Below are 25274 nucleotides of genomic sequence, written 5' to 3'. Positions count from 1 at the left end.
GAGAGACAGAGAGATAGAGATAGATTTGGAAAGAGATAGAGATAGAGATGGAGATGGAGCTGGAGATAGTGACATAGACGCAGATACATATACATATACAGATACAGGCTCATATACAAATAGATACAGATGCAGATAGAGATGAGAGAGAGAAAGAGATAGAGATAATAAAAAGAGAGGGGAACAAACAGCAAAGATTGAGGATAAGAGCAGTAGGAGCAAAAGAAAAAATATCAAAGAGCTTCCTCTCTCGCTCCCTTTCTCTCTTTCCCTGTCACTCTTACAGGCTCGCTCTACTTGTGACATGTAAATAACTGTGTAAATATATAAATAGTTGTCTAGCTTATTTAGAAAAGGGAAAATATCATTTGCGGAAAAGGGAAACGAAAATCAAAGCTCGACGTTGCATGACTAACGAATGACAAATGTTTTCTCTAGTGGCCGCCCGCCATGTCTTAATTCTAAATTTACATATACTGAAATATGCCTGGCATTTGCAACTCTATGCCAACCCCACCCCCCTTCCGCAACATTTCGCATAGCTGGACGTTCGCTCAGCGATTCCGTTGGTGAGTTGAGTGGGTTGAGCGGGCGGAGGGGGGGGGGGGGTGGCTGAAGATGGGAGGGGAAGGGAATATTTTTACGTGCAGGCACGCGCAACCGGGGCACTGCTTACGCCCGGAAGTATGCAACATTGTGTCTTGTGGCATGAATATGCATACGAACGTGTGCTTTGAGCGCTCTGGGTACTCGTAAAACATGAGGCAATTGCGCAATTAAATGGCCAATCTGCAGTTGCCATCCCCTTTGCCCCTCCCCCGTAGCCCCTTTCTGCTTCGCACTTGGACACGGCATGGATTGCAAATGAAATGTGATGTGGACTTGCGGCCCAAACAAGCTGCAGTGTATTGAATTGTGACTGCGCTCGGGTGCATTCGCATGCCGCACACACAAATCAACGGAATCGTCCTGCCACCTGGTTGCACCGCCGCAGCACTGCACCACTACACCACTGCCACACCCACTGCCACACCCACCCAGGCAGCGGACGTCTGTCGGTGCGGCTCTTTGGGCTTTTAAAATTGGCTATAAATGCGCTGAAGCATAAATGGATTTACACACATGCAGCTTGTTGCTGCAATCCATTTCCATTTCCATGTTGCATGCAATAACAAGCTGCCATCATGCCACGCCCCCCATTGCAACGCCCACACACAACGGCATGCCAAATGGCGCACTATGCAACGCTCAACGTTCGCTTATTGCGCTCAATATTTAATGTTAACCAGAAGGATTGGCTAGCTACGGCACGCCGAACATTAAATACTCTGCCTCCAGGAGTCGCATGATATATAAATTAATACAAATAAGTCTGAAAACCTTCCTTTGAATCGCATTTTCCACAGAGGAAGCCTTAATTCTGCAAAATGTGTGAAACACGTCTCAATTGATTTTTCGTATAGATCTTTGGAAATAAATAAGGAGGAATGCATTCTTCGAAAAGTGTGAAAATCCCCTAATATGAATTTGAACAAAGATCTTTGAAGATTAGTTTGGGACCGATTGGATGGTAAATAAAAAGTTTCATATAAACGTTATTAGCGGTTTTTTCACACTCGCGGGTGGAATCTTACAGTTTGGGCTATGCGTTGTTAACCAATCAGTCAGTCGGTCAATCAGGCAGTCAGTCAGTCAATCGGGCAGTCAGTCAGGACAAACCGTTTTCCATATAGAGATATGCATTATATCTTGACCAGATTGTAATATTCTCTGCGAACGCATAAAAACGCAGCTTAACTAACTTGCAAACCTTTTGTTCTTCTACCTCTTCTTGACAATGTTCCTTTCCATTCGTACCTCAAGTGAAGAAATGAACAGTCAGTATTGCTCCTCCCACGCGTGTTCCATTTCCTGTTGTGCCAATCAGATAGGCCCAGGCCCATCAACTGTAGGGTATACAAATTTATAGACATAACAGCACTTGAAATATAAAAAAGGATAATAAATGTGTCGTGCCATTCCATCGCATAGTAAAGCAACAGCAGGCACATTAACCTGATTCCATTCAAATGGAACAGGGCATTTGTGGGTTGCGGGAACCCTCAGATTGAATTCAACTAAATGCTAGAGTCCCAGCTCAATACTTTTGGGTTCTGTTCCGTGGGCTGTGCTCAAGCGTGTTGAGGCTGTGCGCTGCCAGCAAAACACTTACGAATATCGCACAAAGAGGAAATGGAAAAGTGGACAATGTTGAGGCTTAAAGCTGAGGCATAAGAGGAAATGCAAAACAGATTGAAAAATCAAATGAGTGCGTTATAGATATGTCAATGTAAGCGAAAGAGTGTGGAAAAAAAAAACATTTACGGATGATGCTCAATAAATAAATGGGGAGTCTGCACACGATTGCATAATTGGTTCCGCTTTGTATAAAGTAAAGCGCAAAATATTGCATGCATTTATCATTTGGTCATAATTTTGTGGTGCCCCAAACTTAAACAGGCTGAGGGGGCAAACGTGTTGGGGCAACAACAACAAAACAACGAATGACAATGGGCACATTTTATGCATAAGCACACCGAAGGTCAGAAGAGGCTGACATAAAAGGGTTGATGCCCCGTTGCCCGTTGCCCGCTGCCTGCCCCACGGGCCAGGATTCGCCTTCTCTTTGGGCATGGGCAGGAGATCGGCGACCGTGGCGACCACTTAAAGCACATGGCACACGGTGCCCGAAGCCGACTTGAGCTGCTTCCGTGCAGCTTTTCTCTAGCTACATTTGGCTGGAAATTGTTGAGATTTGCAAAAGCCTGCAACTTTGGCTTTTTTAAACAATTATATAGCTATTTTTTTTTGAGATTTGGCGCTCATCATGTTAAATTTATTGCCTAACATTTATTGGATGCTAAAAAAAATGCATTTGCTTGACAACAATGTTAGGTAAGATGAAGCTTTGTCCAGCCTGGTTGGGTTCGCCAGGGTCTATCACGGATCTACACGAATAATGCCGGGAAACTCTCCAGCTACTCCTCCATAAACGGTTTTCGTTGGAGCCTCCTGACTGCACATCTACCCGCGAGATCTCTTGCCAGCTGGTTGTCCTCATATGTGAATGGTTGATAACTGCTATTGCCCGGCCTTGCTCGGTACACGTTTGCTGTTTCAAGTCCTAGACATCAATTAAACATTCAATTTCTGCTGGTGTAAAATTGAAATCTAGCCCTTTTGTTTAGAGCCGTTTTCCGCGCATTTTTCACACTTGCGAGCGGAATTTAGCTGAGGTAAATAAAATGTTTGCACTGAATTTACAAAAACATCAACTGCAAATCCATTTAAAATGCAAAATTGATATTAATAAAGCTGTGTAAATGGAAAAAACAAGACTAGTTTTGGATGCACAAGCTAATTAACCTTGCCAGCTGCTTGAAGGAAAACGGCGCAAGGGTTGGCAGCACTTTGCCTTTTTGGCATATGCAAGACTTTGCTAATTGAATTCGGCTATTTTTAGCTAGTTTTGGCATTAGATGTAGTTACCTTTTAGCGACAGCTGGCAACACTGTCGCCGAGAGATATGCGGGGCGCAGCCAATTGAAATGCGCGCCTCAAAGTAGGCAACGCAATTTGGAGTGCGCGCGTGTGTGTGTGCGTGTGTGCGTGCGTGCGTGTGCATTTGTTGTTATTGTGTGTAGGTGTGCAACAGTTGAACATTTCGAAATTTGCATAAGTTTTGTTACATTCCTTCATTGGCCACGTGTGGCATGTTTGCAGGTAAACTTGGAATTTATAGAATTGTGCACGAAAACTTTTTCCATTTGTTTGGGCGTTGCTTTGCTTTGCTTGAGTGTGTGACTGTGTGTGTGTGTGTGTGTGTCGTCACCTTCCCTCTGTCTTTCTCTCTATCACACTCTTTCCCTCTCTCGCTTTTCTCCCTTCTTTCTGCGTGTGTGTTGAGAGCTTTAACGCCATGGGGCTGGCATGTGCATATGAATATTTTATAAGCCTCTCATGTGTAGTTGTGCGTTTGTATACGCATGTGTGTGTGTGTGGATATGTGTGAGTGTGAATGGCGTTATTTATGCAAAGGGTCGCCCAATGGATGTGGCAGACAGCAGCAGCAAGCAGAAGAAACTGACGGAGCTGTAATATTTAACGCCATCGCTACGAAATACTTTGCTCACAGAATGCCTAGCACACACACACACAAACACACACACACACGCATACACAGGATACACACACAGGCACACACACACACACATCTCACAGTCAACACTCAGTCAACTATTTTGCATTGAAATTGAAATGTTCGCAGCTTTTGTGCCCAATCATTAGTTGGCGGTTGGAGGGGCTCCAAGGTGTGTATGTGCGTCTGTCTGTGTGTGTGTGTGTTATCGTGTGTGTGGTGTGAAAGGGCATTTACTTACACAACAACTAAACGACTCGCTGACTGACTGATTTGCTGCAACCAAAAACTCTTGGCCCATTTACCATGTTGCTGTCGTCGGGCTGCAATTGTTGCCGCTGTTGCTGTTGCATCTCTCTGAGTGTGTGTGTGTGTTGGTGTGTGTGCAACATCAGCAATCGGTGTGTCTAATGAATACTCATTCACTTGTAAAGCAGCTTTCTGCTGTTTAGTACAACAGACACAACAGCAGCTGCATTGCCGCATTTGCTGATTTTAATTTGTTTTTCTTTTTTCCTATCCCCTCTTGCAACTTCAAGCTGTGTGGCAACACATGGCTGCAGTTGCCACAGCTGCGTCCTGCTTAGCCACATAATTTAATTGACTTTAATGCCTGGAGAGTGTTTGTCTTAAGAAAGCATGAGGCAAGAGCATCCAAGTGAAGCTTGGCACTTGCTGACCTATTTAGTATTTTGAAAAACATTAGCTTTGGGTGTTGGCTGGCTTTAGGTTTGGCATTTCCCGGAGCTTTTTTTAATAGTTTCTTTTTATACTCTGAACCCATTAAAAATGGGTAAACAGGGTATAATGTATTTGTGCAAATGTATGTAACAGGCAGAAGGAAGCATCTCCGACCCCATAAAGTATATATATTTTCTTGATCAGCATCAATAGCCGAGTCGATCTAGCCATGTCCGTCCGTCTGTCCGTCCGTCCGTCCGTCTGTCCGTCCGTCCGTCCGTCCGTCTGTCCGTATGTATGCAAGGATCTCAGAACCTACAAGAGCTAGAGGCTTGAAATTTAGCTGTAGGTTCTCCTAGTGCCCGCGCGGATCGAGTTTGTTTCCGATATTCGATAACTTGCCCCGTTTCCAAGTAATCAATAAAAATCGATATCGAAATCCTGCTTTTTGAGCAATTTCGGCAAATAATATGAGCTAGAGTCACCAAACTTGACATGTAGCTTCTAAAATAGTATATATATATATCAAGTATCTATCATTTTATACCTATCGCCTGTTGGAAGAAGAGGGTTCAGGGTATCCCCTAGTCGGGAGCTCCGACTAGAACCTCTTACTTGTTATTTGATTAATATGTTTCGCTCGCCTAAGAAATATATACCAAGTTCTTAGCACTATATATATATAAAAAGTAATTTCTTGCAACACACCTCCAGGTGAGGCATCGCTGTGAACCGTGAAGCGAACCATCGAAAAGGTTCACAGTTTTTTATATACTTTATTTTTTATTGTATTATGAATCAGCTTTTAGAATTGCCTTAACTTGCCTAGTTTTTTATAAATATGGAAAATTAAAGTAGCGAATATTCTTTGTAATCTGTTTTAAAGGTTATTCAAAGTTTGTATTAGCTGTTTTGTTTTCTGTTTTGTGCGAAATCATCTTGTTTCAGTGTCAATCCTCGCTCTGAGTGCGAATGACTGCCGTATGAATTTAAAATAGATAGAACAGAAAGTCTGCAATCGATGCTCGATAGCTCAGCGAAAGAACTGCATTGGGTAGGCAATATATCTGCGATAGTTCGGCAATAAATTTGGATGCGTCAAAGAGCTGTGATAGATATAAACGAGATTAGCGGTAGATATACACGCGATAAATCCGCGATAAGTTCGCGATAAGTTCGCGATAGAATCATGATAAGTCCGGGCTAAATTCGCGATTGAAACACGATACAACAGAAACCTACAATGATTCGCCACAGATACCTAATAAATTTGCGATTGATATGAACGCGATAAGTTCGAGATGATTTCCCGATAGATACTCGATAAGTTCGCGATAGAGACACGATACGTTACGACAGAAATCTTCAATAGATAGATGATACAGAAATCTACAATGGACTCGCGATGGATACTTAAAAGAAATGCAATAAAGTTCGATTTAGATTTAGATTTAGATCCGCCAAAGAGCTGTGATAGATGAGCAAGCGATAAATTTACGACAAATTCGTTATAAATTGGCAATAAATAAACGAAACGACAGAAATCTTCAATAGATACAATGGATATGGATACCTTATGGAATTGTAATAGATCCACGCAAGTTCGGTTATAGAGCTAAATACGCTGTGATAGAACTGCAATAGATTCGCGATGGACAGGCACGCGATAAAGTTGCGATAAATTCTCGATAGACACACGATACGACAGAAATCTTCAATATATTTTATATACATGACAGATACACGATATATTACGACAGAAATCTTCTATAGATACATGACAGATACACGACGCGGAAATCTTCAATAGATTTGCAATGGATACCTAGTAGAAAAGCGGTACATTCCGGACAGTATATTCCATCTGCTCGGATTTCTTATGTAAATCATTTAACATGCAAATTAAAGTCCTCTTCATATTCAATTCTGATTGAGTAAAATCCAGGCTTGAGCTCTTCTCCATTCGCAGCTCGGAACTGGAAGCTTGGCGTACGGAATCGGGTATTTGTGGATACAAAACTGTTTCATTGTTGCCACACGGGGCAGGAACTTAATAAATGTTGCACCCACTTCGATGCCATACGAACCTACGGTATGTTAGGCGGCATAGGTGTGTGTGCGTGTGTGTGTGTGTGTGTGTGTGGGTTGGGTTGGGTGGCTGGATTTTAGCTTTATTAAATGATGTTTCGTGCTGTGGCCAGCTTTGGGCCATTTACATTCCCAGTTGCAGAGCTGTTACCAAGCATTTTTAGTTGTCTAATTGCGGTCATTTGTTAGGCAACTGCCTGCACTGCTCTCTCCTACTCTCTCTCTCTCTCTTTCCCTCTGTCTAACTGGGGCCTACTGCCTCTCCCTCTCTCTCTCTCTCTCTCGCCCCAGCCGCGTGCTGTGCTTATCGGCGCTCGCGTCTGTTGCAAGTTGGCAAGTTAGCGGCTCGTTTGGGCCACATTTGTTTAGGGCCGGGCAAATCATTTTTCATTTGCCTGGTTCAAAATTTGCAAGGCTTTATCTGCTCCGGGGCCGGGCGATAGAAACATAGAAACGTGGAGTTGTCCTGGCTGCCGGCGCGGGGGCTGAAGTTCCATTGAACTTCGCTCAAGCGAAATTAATGAGCGCATAAGCGCCTCAATGGCCATAAAACGCGCCGAGGGGCGTCCACTGAAGTGCACCAAAGCGAACAGCCACGCGGTGCTGACTAGTGGGATCAGTGGTCGCTGCGAGGGGGCGCGCCTGCCGAGGGGGTGTCGTGGGGTGTCGAGCGGGTGGGTGGGTTGGTGTGTGTGTCAGCTGGTCATTTGGCATTTTAATGATGGTCATAAAAACGCAAAGTGTCAGTGCGAAACGATTGAAAATGTCAACGCAACAAGAAGAAAAGTGCGCTCAGACAAGAGTGCACGACTACAAGCTACCCTATAAAGCACTGTTCTTTTGCAGAAATATGAAATGCGGCTCTTTAAATAAATGTATGCGCATAAAAAACTTGATTCGATGCAATTGTGTCACGGACTGCCTGATAAAAAGCTTCCAAGTTTAGTCCAAGTTAGCATTGAAATGAACCAAGGGCTTAAAGATGACGAAAACCAGGCTCTTGAACTTACGTTCAGGCGGGGCATTGCTCCGAATCACCGAAAATGTTTACAGCTTCCTATTATTAATCAGTTTTTGGAATAGTATTTGCTTGACTATTTTTTATAATAAATGTGGAAAATTGATAGAAAACGTTTTTTTAGTTCATATTTTGATTGTTTTCCATGCAATAAAGTACTTAATAAAAAGTCATCTAATAGATGCAGTGCCAATAGTATTCGAGCTGGAAACCGGCAGGAACTCAATGAGTTGATCTTTTCAAGCTTTTCAACTGGAAAGAGAGCATATTTTTTACCAATCTAACTTCTCAAGCAACTAACTAGGTTTTTAATCTAAGATTATACTGCATCTATGTATATACTAGCCTTTATTTCCCATCTGTTTGTGTGCGTGCATTTATAATTTTGCCCTTTTTTTGCTGCTGCGTTTGAACCAGCGACCTCTCCTTTTGGCGCCAAGCACACTTTTATGGCTGCCTTGTAAATGTTTTTCCAACAAACTTTGACCACAGCTTGTCACCCAATTCGAGTTCAAATTTTGCAAACTTCATTTGGTGCACACTCTCGGCACAAGAAGAAGCTTCTTCTGCTACCAGACTAACTGTACGAGCCGAAGCTTAAACAAAACTCAAACCGAACCAACGACAAGGCACATATGTATGTACATATCCTCATGCTATATTATGCTAAAGAAATCCAACTGTAGCATATGCCACTTTGCACAGGGTATGAGAAAACGACAACTTGGCCAACAATTTTGGCTGACATTTCAATTGGCGCAGCCATAAAAAAAAAACAAAAAACAAAAACCAAAAAAAACAAACCAAATAACAAAGCAGCAGCAGCTGAACATTTGACTTTGATTTCGAGATGCGACTAAGGGAAATGGATGAGCGCAAAAAACGAGTGGAGCAAAAAACAACAACGAGGCAAGAGAAAAAAATTGGCAGCACTCAATTAACGCATTTAAAAGCGACAATGAAAGGCAGCAGCTGCCGACTGCCACGCCTACTGCGCCCTGGCCCGCCCTTTCTCCCAAGCTGCCAAGCACTATCACACACATTTTTTTTTGTTTTTTTTTTTTGGCCCTTGTTGGGGGCGGGGCTGCACTTGGCCGTGTGCTGAATGCGAATATGGCTGTGTGTGCCGCCTACTCTTGTTTTTTGTAGTTGTGTGTGTGTGTGTGTGTTTATTTTGAGGCAGGACAATTGCTGCTACTACTGTTGTTGTTGTTGTGGAGCATTGTGCAGCTTTTGTTTGTGGCACGCAACAGCAGCAGCAGCAGCAGCAGCGGCAACTTGCACCATTGTCTGCCACACAATGCGGCACCATGTGGATGGCGAACACAACGCCCGGCAATTGAGATGAGCCCCAAGAAGGTGGATGCTTAAATGCAGCCAACAATGGTGTGGGCTTGGCAGCTGAGACCAGCCATTCAAATGCACACCGAGAATGAAAGAGAGAGAGTGAGAGAGAGAGAGAGAGAGAGAAGCCCTATGCGATAGTCGCCCACACCCATAATCAAGCAATCAATCAGATGACTTTGCGTCGTGATCTCAATCGAAATTGGGCAAAACAGTTGACGACAAAGAAGCAAATCACAATGGGCAAATGTCACAAGGATTTTATTCGTATTATTCCAATATGAAATAAATGCCTGGCAGATTTTATCGTGTATCATAATTCTGAAGAAACAAAATGCATTCAAGGAATGCCTTTGATAAATATTTATTAATAGTTATTAATTACAATTGTAATTATTATAGTTATATTTTGGTTTTTATTCGATATTAAAAATTATCGAAGAACGTAATCTTTACTCTTTGTAGCTTAGAGTAAATTAATTAGTTCAAAACGAGAATATTTTTCACCGATCTTTCCTACAGCAGCTATATGATATAGAGGTCCGATATTGATAAGATTTCGCATATATATGAGGATCAATTTTAATAGATCGCGTTTTTAATATAAAAAAAGGTTTTCATATCAGAACCAACTTTTCGACCATTCGTCCCTATAGCAGCTATATAATATTGTCGTGCGATCCGGCTGATCATGACATAATTATAATACCCTCTGCAAGCGTATAAGAAAATGCAAATAAATTTCTAAGCACTCTCTGAATATTGAAGATTTAGAAAAAAGTATACATAACTTGACGAGTTTCATGTTTCGGAAGAACAAAATCCGTCCGTACGCAAGGAATGCCTTTAATAATTATTCATTATAATAATAATTTTTATTCGATATGCAATATAATTACAGCAAAAACGAAAATCTACTCTATTTGATTTAATGAATCTATGCATTTAATATTTTATTAATATAGAAATATTTGAAATAGGGTTTTAAACAAATTTTTGAGTTTTTAAGATATCAAAAAATATGTTGATATTATTTTCCATAACTAAATGCAATTGACTCTGTAGAATGTCCACAGAATATTTATGCATTTAACATGTTGACATTTCTTACAAATTTTTTGATTTTTTGTTTAAATCTTGTATTTTGGAGTTTTTTATTTTAATTGAATTTCTATCTTGAACCCATTTTATGTCAGCAGAAATCCTCATTATACTAAAAACTTCCATCATTTTTATTAATCGTTAAACCAATTTGTATAGGGAATACCTTCAATGTTTGCAGCTCGACGTTTGTTAGTTTAAATTTTGTATTTTGGAGTTTTTTATTTTAATTGAATTTCTATCTTAAACCCATTTTATGTCAGCAGAAATCCTCATTATACTATAAACTTCCATCATTCTTATTAATCGTTAAACCAATTTGTATAGGGAATACCTTCAATGTTTGCAGCTCGACGTTTGTTAGTTTAATTTAAAATTAAATTGTGTAAATAAATGCGTTTCTGCTTTCACTTGATGGCCAACATACGTGTGTTATGTATTTGCTGTTGCTTGGCTCTGTTTGGACAAGCGTGTGGGTGGATTGGGCAGGCCACGCCCAGCCTATTGCCGCCCAATTTCAGTTTATTACCAGAAATAATTTAACGCATCGACGGCTCGGCATATTTTGCCATGATTATTGGCACTCCGAGCGGTTGTTTGTTGTTGTTTCAATTGTAATTGCTATCGTTGTTTGCATGGCATTTATTGCCCTGAGGTGGAGCGGGCGGAGAGGGTGGATGCTGGAAAGGAGTGTGCAAATCCATGAAATTGTATTGGTTTTTTATGGTCCAATGAGCTGCAGACACACACACACACGCGCAGAAATTGTTTATGTTAAACGGAAATGTCGCGAGGGCCTGACTACAGATACCCTGTACCCAGCGACGAGTTGCCGTTACAGACACTCTAACTTCCTTTTGTATGTACATACACACACACATACACACTCACTCACTCACAACTACCATCACACACATTTGCTGCGCACCTGTGCTTCTTCTTACCCCAGCCCCAAACCAGGGGAAATGTAGTCTTGCATAACTCTGTTGCTTATTGATTAATCTTTATGAAAACTTCAGTGTGTGAAGTGTGTATATACCAAATTCCAATGCTCTACCTTTGAATGTGCAAATGTTTTTAATTTTGGGTGCAGTCTGGGCAAGTTTCCAAAAAGTGAATAATATGTAATCTGTATATATCTATAATCTGTACCAAGTTTGGTGCATTTAGCAGTGATAATTCTCGAGTTATGCTTAAAAAACCATTTCACAAAATCGATTTATATCGATATTAGAAAAGAGAAAGGGCTTGATGAAAATAGCTTGGAAAACAGAATATTTTGCCATATCAAAAATCATTTGGCGATCGATTTTTCCCATAGAGGTACATAATATAGTGGTGCGATTTTGATAAGACTTGGCAAATATAGAAGCTGCATGGCTTAAGAGAAATGGTAAGAGATATCTTGATAAAGAAAAAAGTTGTTCCTACAGGAACATTCTGTTCGACCGATTGTTCCTATGGCAGCTATATGATTTAGTGATCCGATCTGACCGGTTCCAACATATGTATGTACTGTCTGCAACAGAAAGACGGAAAGCTTCAAAGCTGAGAGACTATTTCGCATAAAAACAGACAGACGGATAGACGAATAGACCAACTCGGCTATTGATGCTGATCAAGAATATATATTTCTTACGAAGCCGGAGATGTTTTCTTCTATTATTATAATACTACGTACTACGTATGACATAAGAGAAAAGTAAGATAAGGTTTCTAGTCTCAATTTTTTGTCGCGTTAACTCAGAGTGGCAGATGGCAATATCAAAAATGTATTTCAGTCTGATTTATGCACACGGACTCGGATATGCCCCCCTCTGCCAATTACAATTAATAGCACAAAAATATCGAACCCCCTTAAAAAATGCAGGGCGTAAAATGCAAATTTCCAATTAAATGTTGCATTTTGATTAAAATGTTAACTCGGACCTGTCAAACGCTGCACTTGACCATGAAAATGGAGGAAGAAGCCAGCCAAACTGTTGCCAAAGGTTGGGTCAGGTTTGCGTCAACTGCTTGGCAAGCTGAAGGCGGTGGGTTATGGTTGAAGGGGAGGGGGGGGGGGGGGGGGCGGGTAGGTCAGTCGCTCGGTCAGCTGTGAGCAGTGAAGCATGAAAATGGAGAGCCAAAGTGAAAGCCAAATGAAAGCAACTGCCAAATACGCTTAAGCGCTAAACAGCTGTTTCCAAGTCCGGAACACATCACCCGCTGACCCACCCACCCCCTTTCCCCCTCTCGATGTACTGCAGACTTTTGGCAATTTGACAACGGCGCATTATCCTTACAAATGGCTGTCCGACAGCAGCAGTGCGCTCCTCCCGCCGGCTAAATGAAATTTATATATATATATATGAAAAATGACTTGAAACGAGCTTCAATTTAATGGACTGCATGTGTAGAGGGAGCGGAAGCTAGTCAAGCTGTTTTCCTTGGCATTTGGCCAGATTTTCGTGATATTTTTAAAACTGCATAAATCAAAATACGTGCACACTCACACACACGAACGGCCACACTGCAAATGCTAATTCAATTAAGCCAAAATGGTCGACCGATGGCGCTTAATTAGTCGCTAATTGAAAGACCGTTAATTGATTAAGTTGGCAGCAGGAAAACGAGCATTTAAAATGTCACTCAAACAATCCTATATTTAAAATTTGAAAATCCAACTTGTCCTGGACAAATCACTTTTAATTATTTTGATAGACTCAAATTCTATTTACGATTTTATGCAAATCGCATCTGCGGTAGAACTTAGCTGCAGTCGAGCTCGACATTTTGCAGGCTCAATAAAATAGTCAGAAAGCGTTCTTCAAAATGTGCAGCAGACAAGAAAGGTAGAGAAATGGAAGTCGATCTGAGTAAATCGAGTGAGAAAAAGCCCGACTGGGATAACGCAAGGCTTCAACTCGCCAACTCAGCTGTTTCTACAAACATTCTTGCTTGCTTTTTTACATTCATAACCAAAGCCTCACAGACATCGGCTGTGTTTCTTTTCACTTTATCGCCACACTATATATAAGAAATGCGCTCCTGATTAACCTCGGTTCTTATAGTCCGATTTTTATAATGGGGTAAATGTCGGGAGGTATTCTTAGAAGTGTATGCTATGCAAGAGTCTATATAGCAAATTTGGCGTCTCTAGCTCTTCTGAGCTTCGAGTTATGCTTAGAAAGCAGAAATTTTATATCGATTTTTATCGATTTCCTCAAAAGTTATCTGCAACAGGAGGCGCTAGTTTTCGTAGTACCTGAAATCGACGTTCTCGAACATCGAAGAGACAGATGAATACGGCACGGTGTTAGGGCTGATCAAAATTGTATATATACCTTCTGTGCTTGTGGATGTCTCCTTTTGCCTTATGCATTATCACAAAAGCAATATATACATATATAAAAACAAAACTATGAATGTTGTTGCAACCGACTTTGTAATATTCGTTCACAGTCTAATAAGATTTTAAATAGGTTATCAGACAAATTGATTTAGAAATATCGATTTCTTCGAGCAGTCGATAAGAATCGATGTCGAAATTCTGTTTCTTGAGCCGATCTCTTAGATTTTAAGAGCTAGAGTCACCAAATTTGACATGTAGCTTTTAGAATAGTATATACGGAGAGCAAGTATCTTTCATTTTATAGCTACCTCCAAGGCATGCGTAGGCAAGTTAATGCCAAGAAAAACGCGGGCTTAGTAGAAGCAGTTTCAGGGTATCCCCTAGTCGGACACTCCCGACTAGAGCACTCTTACCTGTATTTTATCGATCTTTACAGAAGGTTTTTAGAAGTTTTCATTGCAAATTAGTCAATTTAGCTCTTAAGCTTTGGAAGTTATATATTTTATTCCATCCTCATTTAACCTATTCCTTTACGGTATGCAGCCCTGGGCAAACCGTCCCAGATAATTGAATTTAACACTAGGGAGATAGTTAGCTTTGGCAGCCGAGGAGTAAACTCCAAGCAGGGGGCACATCTGATGGGTCGAAGTGTAGGCCTTGCGTCAACTGGATTATATTCATACCAGGAGCAAGCTCTTAGAATGTGAAATTTATTAATCCCCTCAACTTCCTGGAGCTTACCGAATCATTTGGGGAATTTCATGTTGAAATCAATTTAATTTAATGCGGATCCAAATAAGGGAAATGCAACGAACTTCGATTACAATCAAATTATGGCCTTAAAGCATCGGCATTCGTCGAAGGAATTCCGGAATTCGTAATTCGATGAACTTCTAATCAATTCCGTCAGCTGCTTGTCTCGCTGATTACCGAAAAGGCTTCGGAAAATGCGAAAATCATGTGAAACTCCAATGGGTAAAGGCAGTTGCGGAATTGCGCACGCAATTACAAAGGCAAACACATTTGCTGGTCGCAAGGGGGGTGGGGGGTTGGCTTATTGCAATTTCAGTAAGGAACGAAAAATGGAAATTGTGAGACATTCAACACAATCGGAGGCTGCAGCCGAAATGTATGCGGCACGCACATGAGGCACATGTAAAACGGAATTGAAATGTGGCAAAATGTTGTTGGCAAGAGTTGCCCAGGGCCAGGAGGGGCACGGATGCAATGTCAATTTTTGGCTCGGCACAAAAGCACAAAGCAATCAATGAGAGTAGACTCACCGGTGGGCGGCAGGGGTGGGGGCGTGTTTCTGGCGTGGTAAGTCGGTGTGGGTGACAGTTGCCATGAAATGCGCTCGACGCCGAGCAGTGACAGTCAGTCCATCAGTCAGTCAGTCAGTCAGTCGGTGAGTCGTGTGTGCCTTTGCCTGCTTTGAGCCGAGGCTAACAACTGAGGACTGCAGGGCGCAGCTGTGCGACAATTGCCGCTTGCAAATTGCGACAGCCCCTCACCTAATAGACCCCCCCCCCCCACCCAGTAAACCCTTTTTCCAGCCCCTTTTTAGCTACGCCTCTGCACACTCGGCTTGCAATCTCGCACAGTTTCCGCTGGCTGCCTTTTGAATGTTGCCGCAGCTGCAGGAACTGAACTTGTTGCTGCAGCAGGAGGTAGCAGCAGGGCGTGGCTTGGTTTAGAAAGGGGTGAGTTGGCGAAGTTGGGAAAGGTGGGGGGGGGGGGGGGTAGGTTGTGCAGCCATAATTGATGAAGCAGACGAGGATAATGTCAACATTATTGCAGCTAATTGCAGACGTTTCAGTCAATGGGTGGCCCGGGCTGCGCCGCCGGCTGCAGCCAGGCGGCAATCGCTTCGTTCAGCTCATTAAGGTCAGCTGGAATTGCTAAATCTAGTTGAGAAAAGTTCAGCAAAAACTATCAGCATTACAGTTATTGTTCCTAGCAGCAGGAACATCTACTTAACAAGATTTGCAACAGCGCTTGAATTTTATTATAAAAATTCATGCTGTGTACACTTCGCAGGCCTGGAAGGCAGCTGTAGATCGCGTCGGTTATTTCAATACTGAAAAGCTTCAACATAATTATCGCATGTTTTGACATCCAAGATATCCATTAATACTTATACAACTGGCACACAACTTTTAACAGCACAAGACCTTTCGAGCTTACGAAGGTTCGCGAATTTTCGTGTGATATTCCACTTGACAGTTATACAACTTTATTATTTTTTTAATATTTCTACTCAAGACATTTTGACTTAAACTCATTTAAGACATAAAACACAAACATTTTTTTGGCCTTGAAATTTTCAAAAAATTCTGAGTGAGGGTCCATTAATCGGGTAAAAATTAAGCCAAAATGGAAAAGTTTTGATATTTCCCAGCTCTCAGTCCTCAGTAAATGTCCATACCAAACTTTATGCTTGCATAACTTGGATAACACATATAATTTTAATGAAAGAGTGCATTTTGTTCATGGTTTGCCTCCTAAGTTCAACCTGCATCAAAAACTATGCATAGTGGAAAATAACGTTTTTTGGACACTTAATTTCTTGTAAATTTCTTATATTTTTATTTTAAAATTACATTTTTCTATTACTTGGAAATTTTGACCTTTTATAGTCTACAGTCCGTACTAAAGACCCCTATTTAAATTCGAGCTACCATAACGACAAACGACAAAAATATATATGGGAAAATTAAGTGTTTTGGACTTTACATTTTTAGAAAATTGTTCTTTTGGAAAAACAATTATTTTTAGAATTTTTAAATTTTATTTACATCACCTTGATTATTGATGTTAAATTTAGTTTGAAAAAAACATAAAAGAAATATTGTAGGGAAGTTCACTTTTCCGTCAAAAATCAAGCAAAAAATTCCAAAAATTTCGACTTGTAAATTTCCTCCGTCTCCAGTCTTCAGTCCCTACTAAAGGCCCATAACTTGGGCAAAACTGAACAGATTTTTATGAATGAATGCTTTTTTGTTTATAGTCTGTTCCACAGATTTCGATAAGTATATAAGATAGCCAATCCGAATAGGGTAAGCTAATTAAATGTTTCTGACCTAATTTTGGAACATATATCATATATTCGCCATGCTCAACCCGCCCTTGTTGGGTTGAGAGTTCGTAGAATTTCGGATAACATAATATTCTAATTAGACCGATGTATATTATGAGAGAGAGCTTTCTTTCCTGCAGGACTACTAGAATTTTGGTTGATAGCCTCACTTGTGTTGCCTAAAATATACTTATCTAAAATCAAAATTTATTCAAGGGAATTATTATTGATGCTTCAAGAAAGTTAAGAAAAGCCGCTAAGATATCGAACTCTTCTAAAGATATATTTGATATATTACTGCTACAATTCCAGAATAATTGTCTCTCTATATACTTAGAACTCGTGGGAACTCTCAGAACCTGCCACTTTGTTGTTTTACTTAACCTACCCTGTCTTGAGTTATGATTATCGCAACGATGTGAGTGCTCGGTTTTGATTGATTGTGTCGACCGAGTCGCATTATTGTCAACTGAGACATTTGTTTGTGTTTGTTAAGCTGTGATTTCTGTCTGCTTTTGTTTGTCTGTTGTCACAAATTAACATTTCGCACCTCGCAGTTGATCAGATCGCGCGCATTACAATATATTATTTCACTGATTCTACAATAACGAGTTGCTTATGAGAAATGCAATCCTTGATATTATTATTTGAGCATGTGTTACAGGTAAATATGTGAAGGTATGAAAATTAAATACGAGATGCATTGTAACACATTTCTATGCTATATATATACTCTAAAACAAAAGGGCGCAGAGCGAAATGTGAAGTATTGTTGGCTAAACAAAACTTTGTTCACATTTTCGAATTTAGAAACTGACTTTCCCCAGTCATTTTTTCAATTTATAAGTCTCCACTTAACAGGCGTAGGGCATTTTTATACCCTGAACCTATTTAATAGTGTAAAAGGGAAAATAATAACTTGATGCAAAGGCGTGTAACAAGCTGAAGGAGCCTTCCTCGACCCCATCAAGCAAATGTCTAGATCTGTCTCAGCAGACGAGCCCATCTATTTGTCTGACCTGTGGACGCGAGAAACGCTAGACACGCGCCGAACAAGTTGCTTTCAGAACAAATGTAAATAATCACGGGTTCCATGTTATCGATAGAAATCGTTAAATTACCAAATTTGTCCGGTTGCTTCTCCTTTGGTGTATACTAAGCAAGACACCTTTTAGATATCTCAGCCTCTACTCCCCCATTTTGATGGGAGAGCCTTGGGCTTTGGTTGGCTCTGAAAATTGAATTGAGATCGGACAACAAACACCGAAGTTATTCAGGAACGGATTTCCTATATATAGAAAAAGAAGAAGCTGGGCCTATTTATATATATGTCCAAGAAAGACAGCAATTGGTTAAGGGGAAATTTCCAAGTCGTCCACTAGCAACTGAAGCTCTCAGCTATTATAATACATTCCTGCATTTTTCTACCCAAAAATGCTTTAATTATAATTAGGATATTCTTGCTGCATTATGGCAATGCCTTCAGCTGCTTGGACTTCATACCATATACTGTAATTTATTTTAGATCAAGCCCGTGCGAAAAAAGAAATAGACTTTTTTGAAATCGATTTTGGTGACTGTCATTGCACATGTGATGCAATTTGTTATATGTCTTAAACACCTTCGCAGCTGCATACCAAATATTTTATCAAGCCAGCTATTTAATAGACATATATGACAAGTGTGTGGTAAAAAAAAAAAGAGAACAATTTAGCATTTATTTTGTTAAACATTTGACTTAAATATTATCGGTAACCAGACGATGCTCATTGTAGCGTATAGGATATGTGAGTGCATTGCCCTTGTCCCAAGAGTAGAGTTCCTGAAAGGATGGCAAGGAAGGAAGGTGCTTGAAATGAATGCGGAATAGAGTTACGGGAGAGTATGTACGTACCACAGTTAGGGGATTGTAGCCGACTGTAGTCGTATAGCTGAAGGGATTGGAGAAGGGTAGATTTGCGTTGAGCAGTTTGCCTTTGTAGAGATCGACCACGTAGCGTATTTGGGTATTTTTATCGGTGCCCGAGTCGATGGCATACAAATTGCCGCAGACAATGAACATTTCGCCAAATTGCTTGTGATCGAGCGTTATATTGAAATTGTACTGCATTCTAAGGGTCTCGGCATCCAGCTAAAATCGCATAGATAAATCCAAGTTGAAGCAAGTATTTGATTTGATACGATTTCTTTACGAGTCACCTTAGCTACCAGCGTATTGTTGGAGTCGTGTGTGCTGTATATGACCCAGAGGCCGACCTCATCCACATTAAAGTCCATAAAATTATAATCCGTTGCGTACAGCCGATTGCCAGCAGCGACTCCCGCATAGGGCAGCTGTATGCCTGTATTGCAAAGTGTTTAGGATCTAATTATAAATAGTATTTCTGTAGCTGGTACTCACTTATCTTCTTGGAGGTCGTCAAATCCAGCTTGACAACCAAATCGGAGTTCTTCTGCTGATAGTAGAACGAACCATTATATACCACATGCGCATTGCCCTGGAAATAGCCGCACTTTAAGGTTATGTGTGTGCTTCGGAGTTGAGTTAACGCACCTGAAAACCCTCGGATATTTCATACTTGTGCCTGGGCACACTGTTCATGCGGTACTGTATGCGCGTGGAGAACTCGAACAGATTGTAGGCATCATTCTCATTGGTCACAAACGTCTTCTCTCGATCCGATTCTCTAGGCGCCGCATCGCGCAGCCATGAACCAAATTTCTCATTGACAACCTTGTGGAACACGGGCTTACCCACCGCATACAGATAGCAGGCTGCAGGAGTAGCAGGAGATATGCAGAAGATATGCAGGATATGCGGCTATATAATTGTATATGTATATATTGAAAACTCACTCTTCGCACGCTTGGGCAGGCCCGGATAGCTGCGATTGCCCGTCGGCTGTATCTCGAAGTTGTTGAGTATGGAATCCTTGCATTGATACAAGCTAAAGGAATTGGAATTAAGTTAGCTCGATGGATTTAGCTAGTGGGCAGAGCTCACCTGGGATCTGGACACTGATCACAAACGGGGCATTCACTTTCGGGCGGTCGCTGTCCATAGACCTTGACATTGTTGCCCACATAGGGCGTCTCACTATTCGGATCCTGGGCTATAGTACCGGAAGAGTGCTGTCAATAATCAATTATAGTTAGCTTAGATCTAGGCCAAAACTTACGTGCTATCTCAAAGTTGACCATGGTCGCATTCAGCTCATTCCGTGCCACACAGTGATAGTAGCCGAAGTCATCCTTGCGCAAATTGCTGATGGTCAGGCGCATCGAGGTCTTGAATCTGTGGCAGAGCAGTTCATTAATTGAGTGGAGGGGGGGGGGGGTTAGGATAGGTCAGAATCGATACTCACCCATCTGGATAAGATTCAATGCGATACTTATCACTTGGATCGAGAATCTTGCCATCGTAGGCGCGCTCCCAGTAGCGTATGGCCTCCGGGAAGGCCTCCACCTGGCATTCCAATGTGGCGCTGCTCTGGTATTCCGCATAGATCATTTGCCGGTACACAGATATCATGGGCGCAACTGGAATTGATAGAAACCGAAGCCGATTGCCCAACCTATTGGCATACTACATTTTGGCGTACTCACAGTGCACCTCCACCAGGAACGTGGCATTGGCAACGGGCGCGATGCCATTGTTCGCATGGCACGTATAGGCCGCCATCTGATGGCGCGTGATGTTCGTGAACCTGATGAACTGGCCACTGATCGAGCTGACTGTGGAGGGACAAGCAATGTTTACCAGTTTCATTGTGGATATAGTCTGTTTCCATTTGCCACTCACGCTCGATGCCATTCACATTGATGGTGCGTCCATCTTCGCGCCGCCATTCCACCTGCGGCTGGGGATTGCCTGTCGCCGAGCAGCTCATGTTGAGCGTCTTACCCTCCTCGACGATGACGTTGCGCCGATAGTTGGGCGCCTTCAGATCTGTGCGATGCGATGCGATGCGATGAAGGCTTAGCTCAGCTCTGGGCAAGACTTGCTCGGTTCACTCACCTGTTATGGAGGGCGGTATGAGCAGATCGTGGGAGGCGCTGCCATTGGGGTACTGCATCTTCCAGGTGTTGATGCCCGGTACGCCGGGTATGCCATTGGTGCCCGGCTTGCCAGGTCGTCCGCGTGGCCCAGCAATGCCTGTGCTTGGGCAAGCTCGAAATGGTCTTGAGGCTGTTTGGCAGCTTTATAAATTCGACTCACCCTTTAGGCCTCTTTCACCGGGCGGACCTTGTGCACCCTTGGGGCCCGTTATGGACATGCCATCCTTGCCGTCCTTACCGTTTAGGCCATCCTTGCCATCGCGTCCGGGCAGCCCGTTTTTGCCATCGGCGCCCGCACGTCCCGGCACCCCATCGAGTCCTGGCTCACCGGGCACACCGTCTCGCCCATCCAAGCCAGCACGCCCGACGCCGCCTGGATCGCCCTTGGGGCCGCGAGGACCCGTTGCGCCCTGTTGGCCCACACCGTCGACGCCCGGTGCGCCCGGCAAGCCGACATCGCCGCGATTGCCCTTGGGACCGGGTATGCCCGGCAGGCCGGGATTACCGGTTGGTCCCTTGGGTCCAATCGGGCCCATTGGCCCGACAGGCGCTGGCGGGCAATAATCCTGTGTGCCCTTGCAAAAGCCGGTAATTATCTTCTCCGGCACACGGCAATACGTATTCAAATAGATCCAATCATCACCGCCCGGCGCGGCGCCCTTCAAGCCCGTGCGCTTGCGTATCTCCGTGTCCTGCTCCTCCAGGGCCTTGCGATGATTCGGATTGAAGAACTCGATCAATGGATCTGCTGCAATTAGAATAACATATCTTCAAGTTCGCTGCAGCTGAACTAGTTCCGTGTCTGCTACCACACTTGCCGTGCATGGAGGCCGGCGACGACGAGGCGATATCTCTGCGGACGCGCTTTCCACTTGGCAAATGGGTCAGGAAGTTGTTGTTCAGCTTGCGCTCGTTCCGGACAACGCTGCTCGGCTGCGCCGTTGTTGGACTGTAATGTGTCTGGAGTGGACTGTAAAGTAAAATGAACTGAGAGCGGTTCTGGAGCTGGAACTGGTGAGGTGAGGTGCAAAGGAATTTAATTGCATTCGCAGCTTGAATTGAACTAGTTCATAAATAGTTTATGATGGAATTGGAACCGAAAAATCAACTCTGAGCCTTAAAATTAAATGTTATTTGAAGTGCTATCAAGATTTATGAGAAATATACAACTGGAGCTTGGATTAAAGAACACTTCAAATCAAGAGCTACAATGTCAAATGAATCAAGCTGGAGCTATGCGAACACAATATAATAAGAACTGGAACTGGAATTTGAACCCAGTTCTGAATCGCAATGCAAATTAAGACTGAAGCTAGCACGGACATTTTGTCTAACGAACAAGTTACATGTGGAACTAAACCAGAGTTTTTATTGAACTTGAACTGGGAGAAGAATAAAAAGCTCACCTCGCCTCCTGCGGATAATCCCTTTCCATGATCTGCGCTATCATGGAGCGCAGCACATGCTCCGAACGCATCAGTTCATCTTGGAACTGGTTCCGAAAGGCACTCTGACCATGCATGGCCATGGTGGCCGACTCCTCGCCCGCCTGGCTATACGTATAGAACAGTATGGACAACGTGGCCAGCATTAGAGTCAGCGCACCCAAATATATATAGACCAACACCAAGGAGCTGCCCAGCTCACCGCCACCCTCCAGCTTGTTGATGCAGTCGCAGCCGCATTTGCAGCCCTCACGCACCAATCGCTGCTGATGCTGGCAGCTCTGGCACCTGGTCGCGAGCGATGTCGTCCCTGCGCTGGTGCTTCGACTTGTGCTTGTGCTTGTGCTTGCGATGGGACTCCCTGCGGCGTTTGTCTCATCCAGCAGCATATTGGCCACCAGCTGTGTGGTGGAATCAGTTAGCTCCCTGGAGTCGTTGCTATTTGCTCTAGCTGTTGCCGCCGCCTCCGTTGCCGCTTCCGCGGCGCGTCGCCGCTTTGAATTGTGCACACTCTGATTAACGGCCAGCAACATCTTGGCGCGCACCTGTTCGATCAGTTCAATTAAAAAGTTTCCGTTTTGATTTATGAGACACACGAGTGCAAGCAGCCCGCCTCCAAATAACAAATGGGAAACAACAACAAAAAAACAAAAAATAATTATTATTTTTAGCGCTTTCAAGTGGGCGCTCTATTTATACGAGCTGTCTACAGTTCCGAGCGCTCACATCGCCTCGCATTATTAAGTATTTAATGAAAGCCTTTATTTTCTTTTTTAATATTTTCTTGATATCTTGTTTTATTTTTTTCGAAACTGGCCGCACGGAAACACAACTAAAGTCAATAGTTTTTCTTTTGAGTAGGGGTAAAATGCAAAGTGCAAAATTCACGAGGCTTTCATTTAATTTCCGCCACACATCAATTCCCAATCTAAGGCTATATACATACGTATATATGTGTATATATATATATAGGAGCGATGCGATTTGCAGCGCTTTGAAGCGATGCGTTTAACAAGTTTTTCACACTTTCTGGCCACACTGTGGCGGTCAGCGTGTGAGTGAGAGAGAGAGAGAGCGTGAAACAGACAGACAGAGAGCGAGAGAGCGCGCCTTGAAGAGTCAAACCGAACGCGTTGGCGTCTAATTTCCGACTGAAACTTTTGTGTGCGACAATTTTCCAATGCGGCGCGTCTTTCGCCGGCTGTGTTAGTGTGTGTGTGTGTGTGTGCTTTGTTTTTGTAAGAGAGCAACTTCAAAGAGAAAGCGGCAGCCAAAGAGTTTGCCTGCCAGGCACAGCTGAGAAATCAGCAATCAGAAATCAACAGAAAAAAATCAAGTCAAATCAAATAAATTAAATAAATAGATAAATAATAAAAAAAAATATTCTGTTAAATTTGTAAAAACATTTGAACACATCAAATTGACCAATTAAAAAAATTAAACAACGTGCAACAACAATAGCTTTCGGTGGCAAAGAGCACAACAATGTGACCAGAGCCTTTGCCACTTGCCTTAGCTCTTCCCAGGCAGACGCATGCGTCCTGCTGCCTAGCCCAACGACGGAGTGCATCCAGTCGGGGGAAGTGTGCCATTCAGCGGCGGCAATTGAACACATGAAACAACAACTAGAAGAAGAACAAGAAGCTGAAGCAGACGCACATGTTCGCGCCTCATTTTTTCGAACAGATGAGTGGGCAAATGTTCTCTTCACATAATAATGCCATATCCTCAACAAGTTTGAATGCGCCAATCGGAAGAGTACTCGTATTTATCGAGTTTTAGATTAATGTATTTGCAGTCAGCTGTCGATTTTGTTCAAGTACATGCTTTTGTTTATATTGACATACATATATACATTATTACAGTTTATTTATATAATATATATTTTTATTGATATCATACATTGAAAATTGCCATTATTCAGCTTTGTCCGGCTCAAGTTATTGCCTTGCAATTTTATAGATTACCTTTCCACCCATTTTCCGCCCGTGGATAATGTAAATTTTACCCAAAAACGATTTTTTCGCAGTCAGCTGTCAATTTCCTTCAAGTACATGTATTGATATTCATTTATGATAACATTTAATTTATATATTACATATTTTTATTTATATCATATATAATTTATATAGTATTTTTCATTGAAATTTTCCATTATAACTTATTATTCAGCCTTGTCCGGCTCAAGTTATTGCCTTGCAATTTGATACATTACATTTCCACCCATTTTCCGCCCGTGGATAATGTATATTCTACCTAAGAACGATTTTTCCAATTAATTTTCGGAACTGTTTTTTTTTTAACTCAAAATTGCTAAAGAGTTTGAACTAGCGACCTCTTGTTTCTCAGTCTGACGCTGAGGCAACTCAGCCACGCAGACTTCTTAAAGCCTTATACAATAGTTTTCACCTATTATTCACTGTTGCTAGTGGAATTAGGCACGACTCCCTTCCACCTACTTCACATAGGGTAAATACTAGACAAAATGTCGCTTTGTAGCTCTTGGGGTTTATAGCCTTGCTGCATGTTTCGAACAGTTGCACAAAACCGTTACACCCATTCATTCAATGCGTACAGGGTATAATAGATTCAAGAATAGAATGTGAACTTGAAATCCTTGCGCCCGACTAAGCATTAAGCAGGCATTCCGATTTGCTTAGAGGAAGAGGAAGTGCTTGAGCTAAGAGCGTGTTGTTTTATCCAGCAAGAAGAAGAAGAAGAAGAAGCAGACGTTGTAGAAGATAATCAGCAGTTGACACTTTGAGTTTCTACATTTGTTTTTACAATTTATTTCCCAAATAAACCCCAATTGAACTCTTACAAAATTGAATGGAATTCCCGCCTTCATCTGCAGCCGCCCCTCTCTGCTTGCCACCCTCCGACCCCCCCCCCCCTTCCCCCTCACTCATCCATGCAGCCGTAAGTAGTTTGCACTTCATTTGCATTTG

General features: G+C 42.3%; 2 protein-coding genes across 5 annotated transcripts in view; one reads left to right on the top strand and one right to left on the bottom strand.

Moving 5' to 3' along the window:
* Nucleotides 1-25274, top strand: part of shaker (Potassium voltage-gated channel protein Shaker) — a 175296-nt gene that overhangs the window by 1006 nt on the left and 149016 nt on the right. The gene's annotated exons all lie outside the window — the stretch shown is intronic.
* LOC135440000 (uncharacterized) lies at nt 18512-23465 on the bottom strand. 2 transcript variants are annotated; one of them, XM_064698936.1, is made up of 15 exons: nt 22288-23465; nt 21700-21851; nt 21042-21629; nt 20841-20978; nt 20625-20771; nt 20429-20557; nt 20188-20362; nt 20002-20117; nt 19827-19935; nt 19679-19770; nt 19377-19597; nt 19224-19320; nt 19022-19164; nt 18717-18953; nt 18512-18644 (listed from the first exon to the last, which is right to left on the bottom strand). In XM_064698936.1, exons 1-15 carry the CDS (start codon nt 22857-22859, stop codon nt 18561-18563), a joined length of 3000 nt encoding a protein of 999 aa, XP_064555006.1. In that variant the 5' UTR covers nt 22860-23465; the 3' UTR covers nt 18512-18560. The 2 variants fall into 2 exon arrangements, with proteins under 2 accessions (XP_064555006.1, XP_064555008.1); XM_064698938.1 differs by having other exon boundaries at nt 21042-21626.

Source organism: Drosophila montana, unplaced genomic scaffold (genome assembly GCF_035044405.1).
Source record: "Drosophila montana isolate Dmon_TW-CO22-7 unplaced genomic scaffold, ASM3504440v1 contig_786_1, whole genome shotgun sequence".
NCBI lineage: Eukaryota > Metazoa > Arthropoda > Insecta > Diptera > Drosophilidae > Drosophila > Drosophila montana.
Note: the sequence above shows the minus strand (reverse complement) of the source record. Positions and strands in the feature narration are given on the sequence as shown.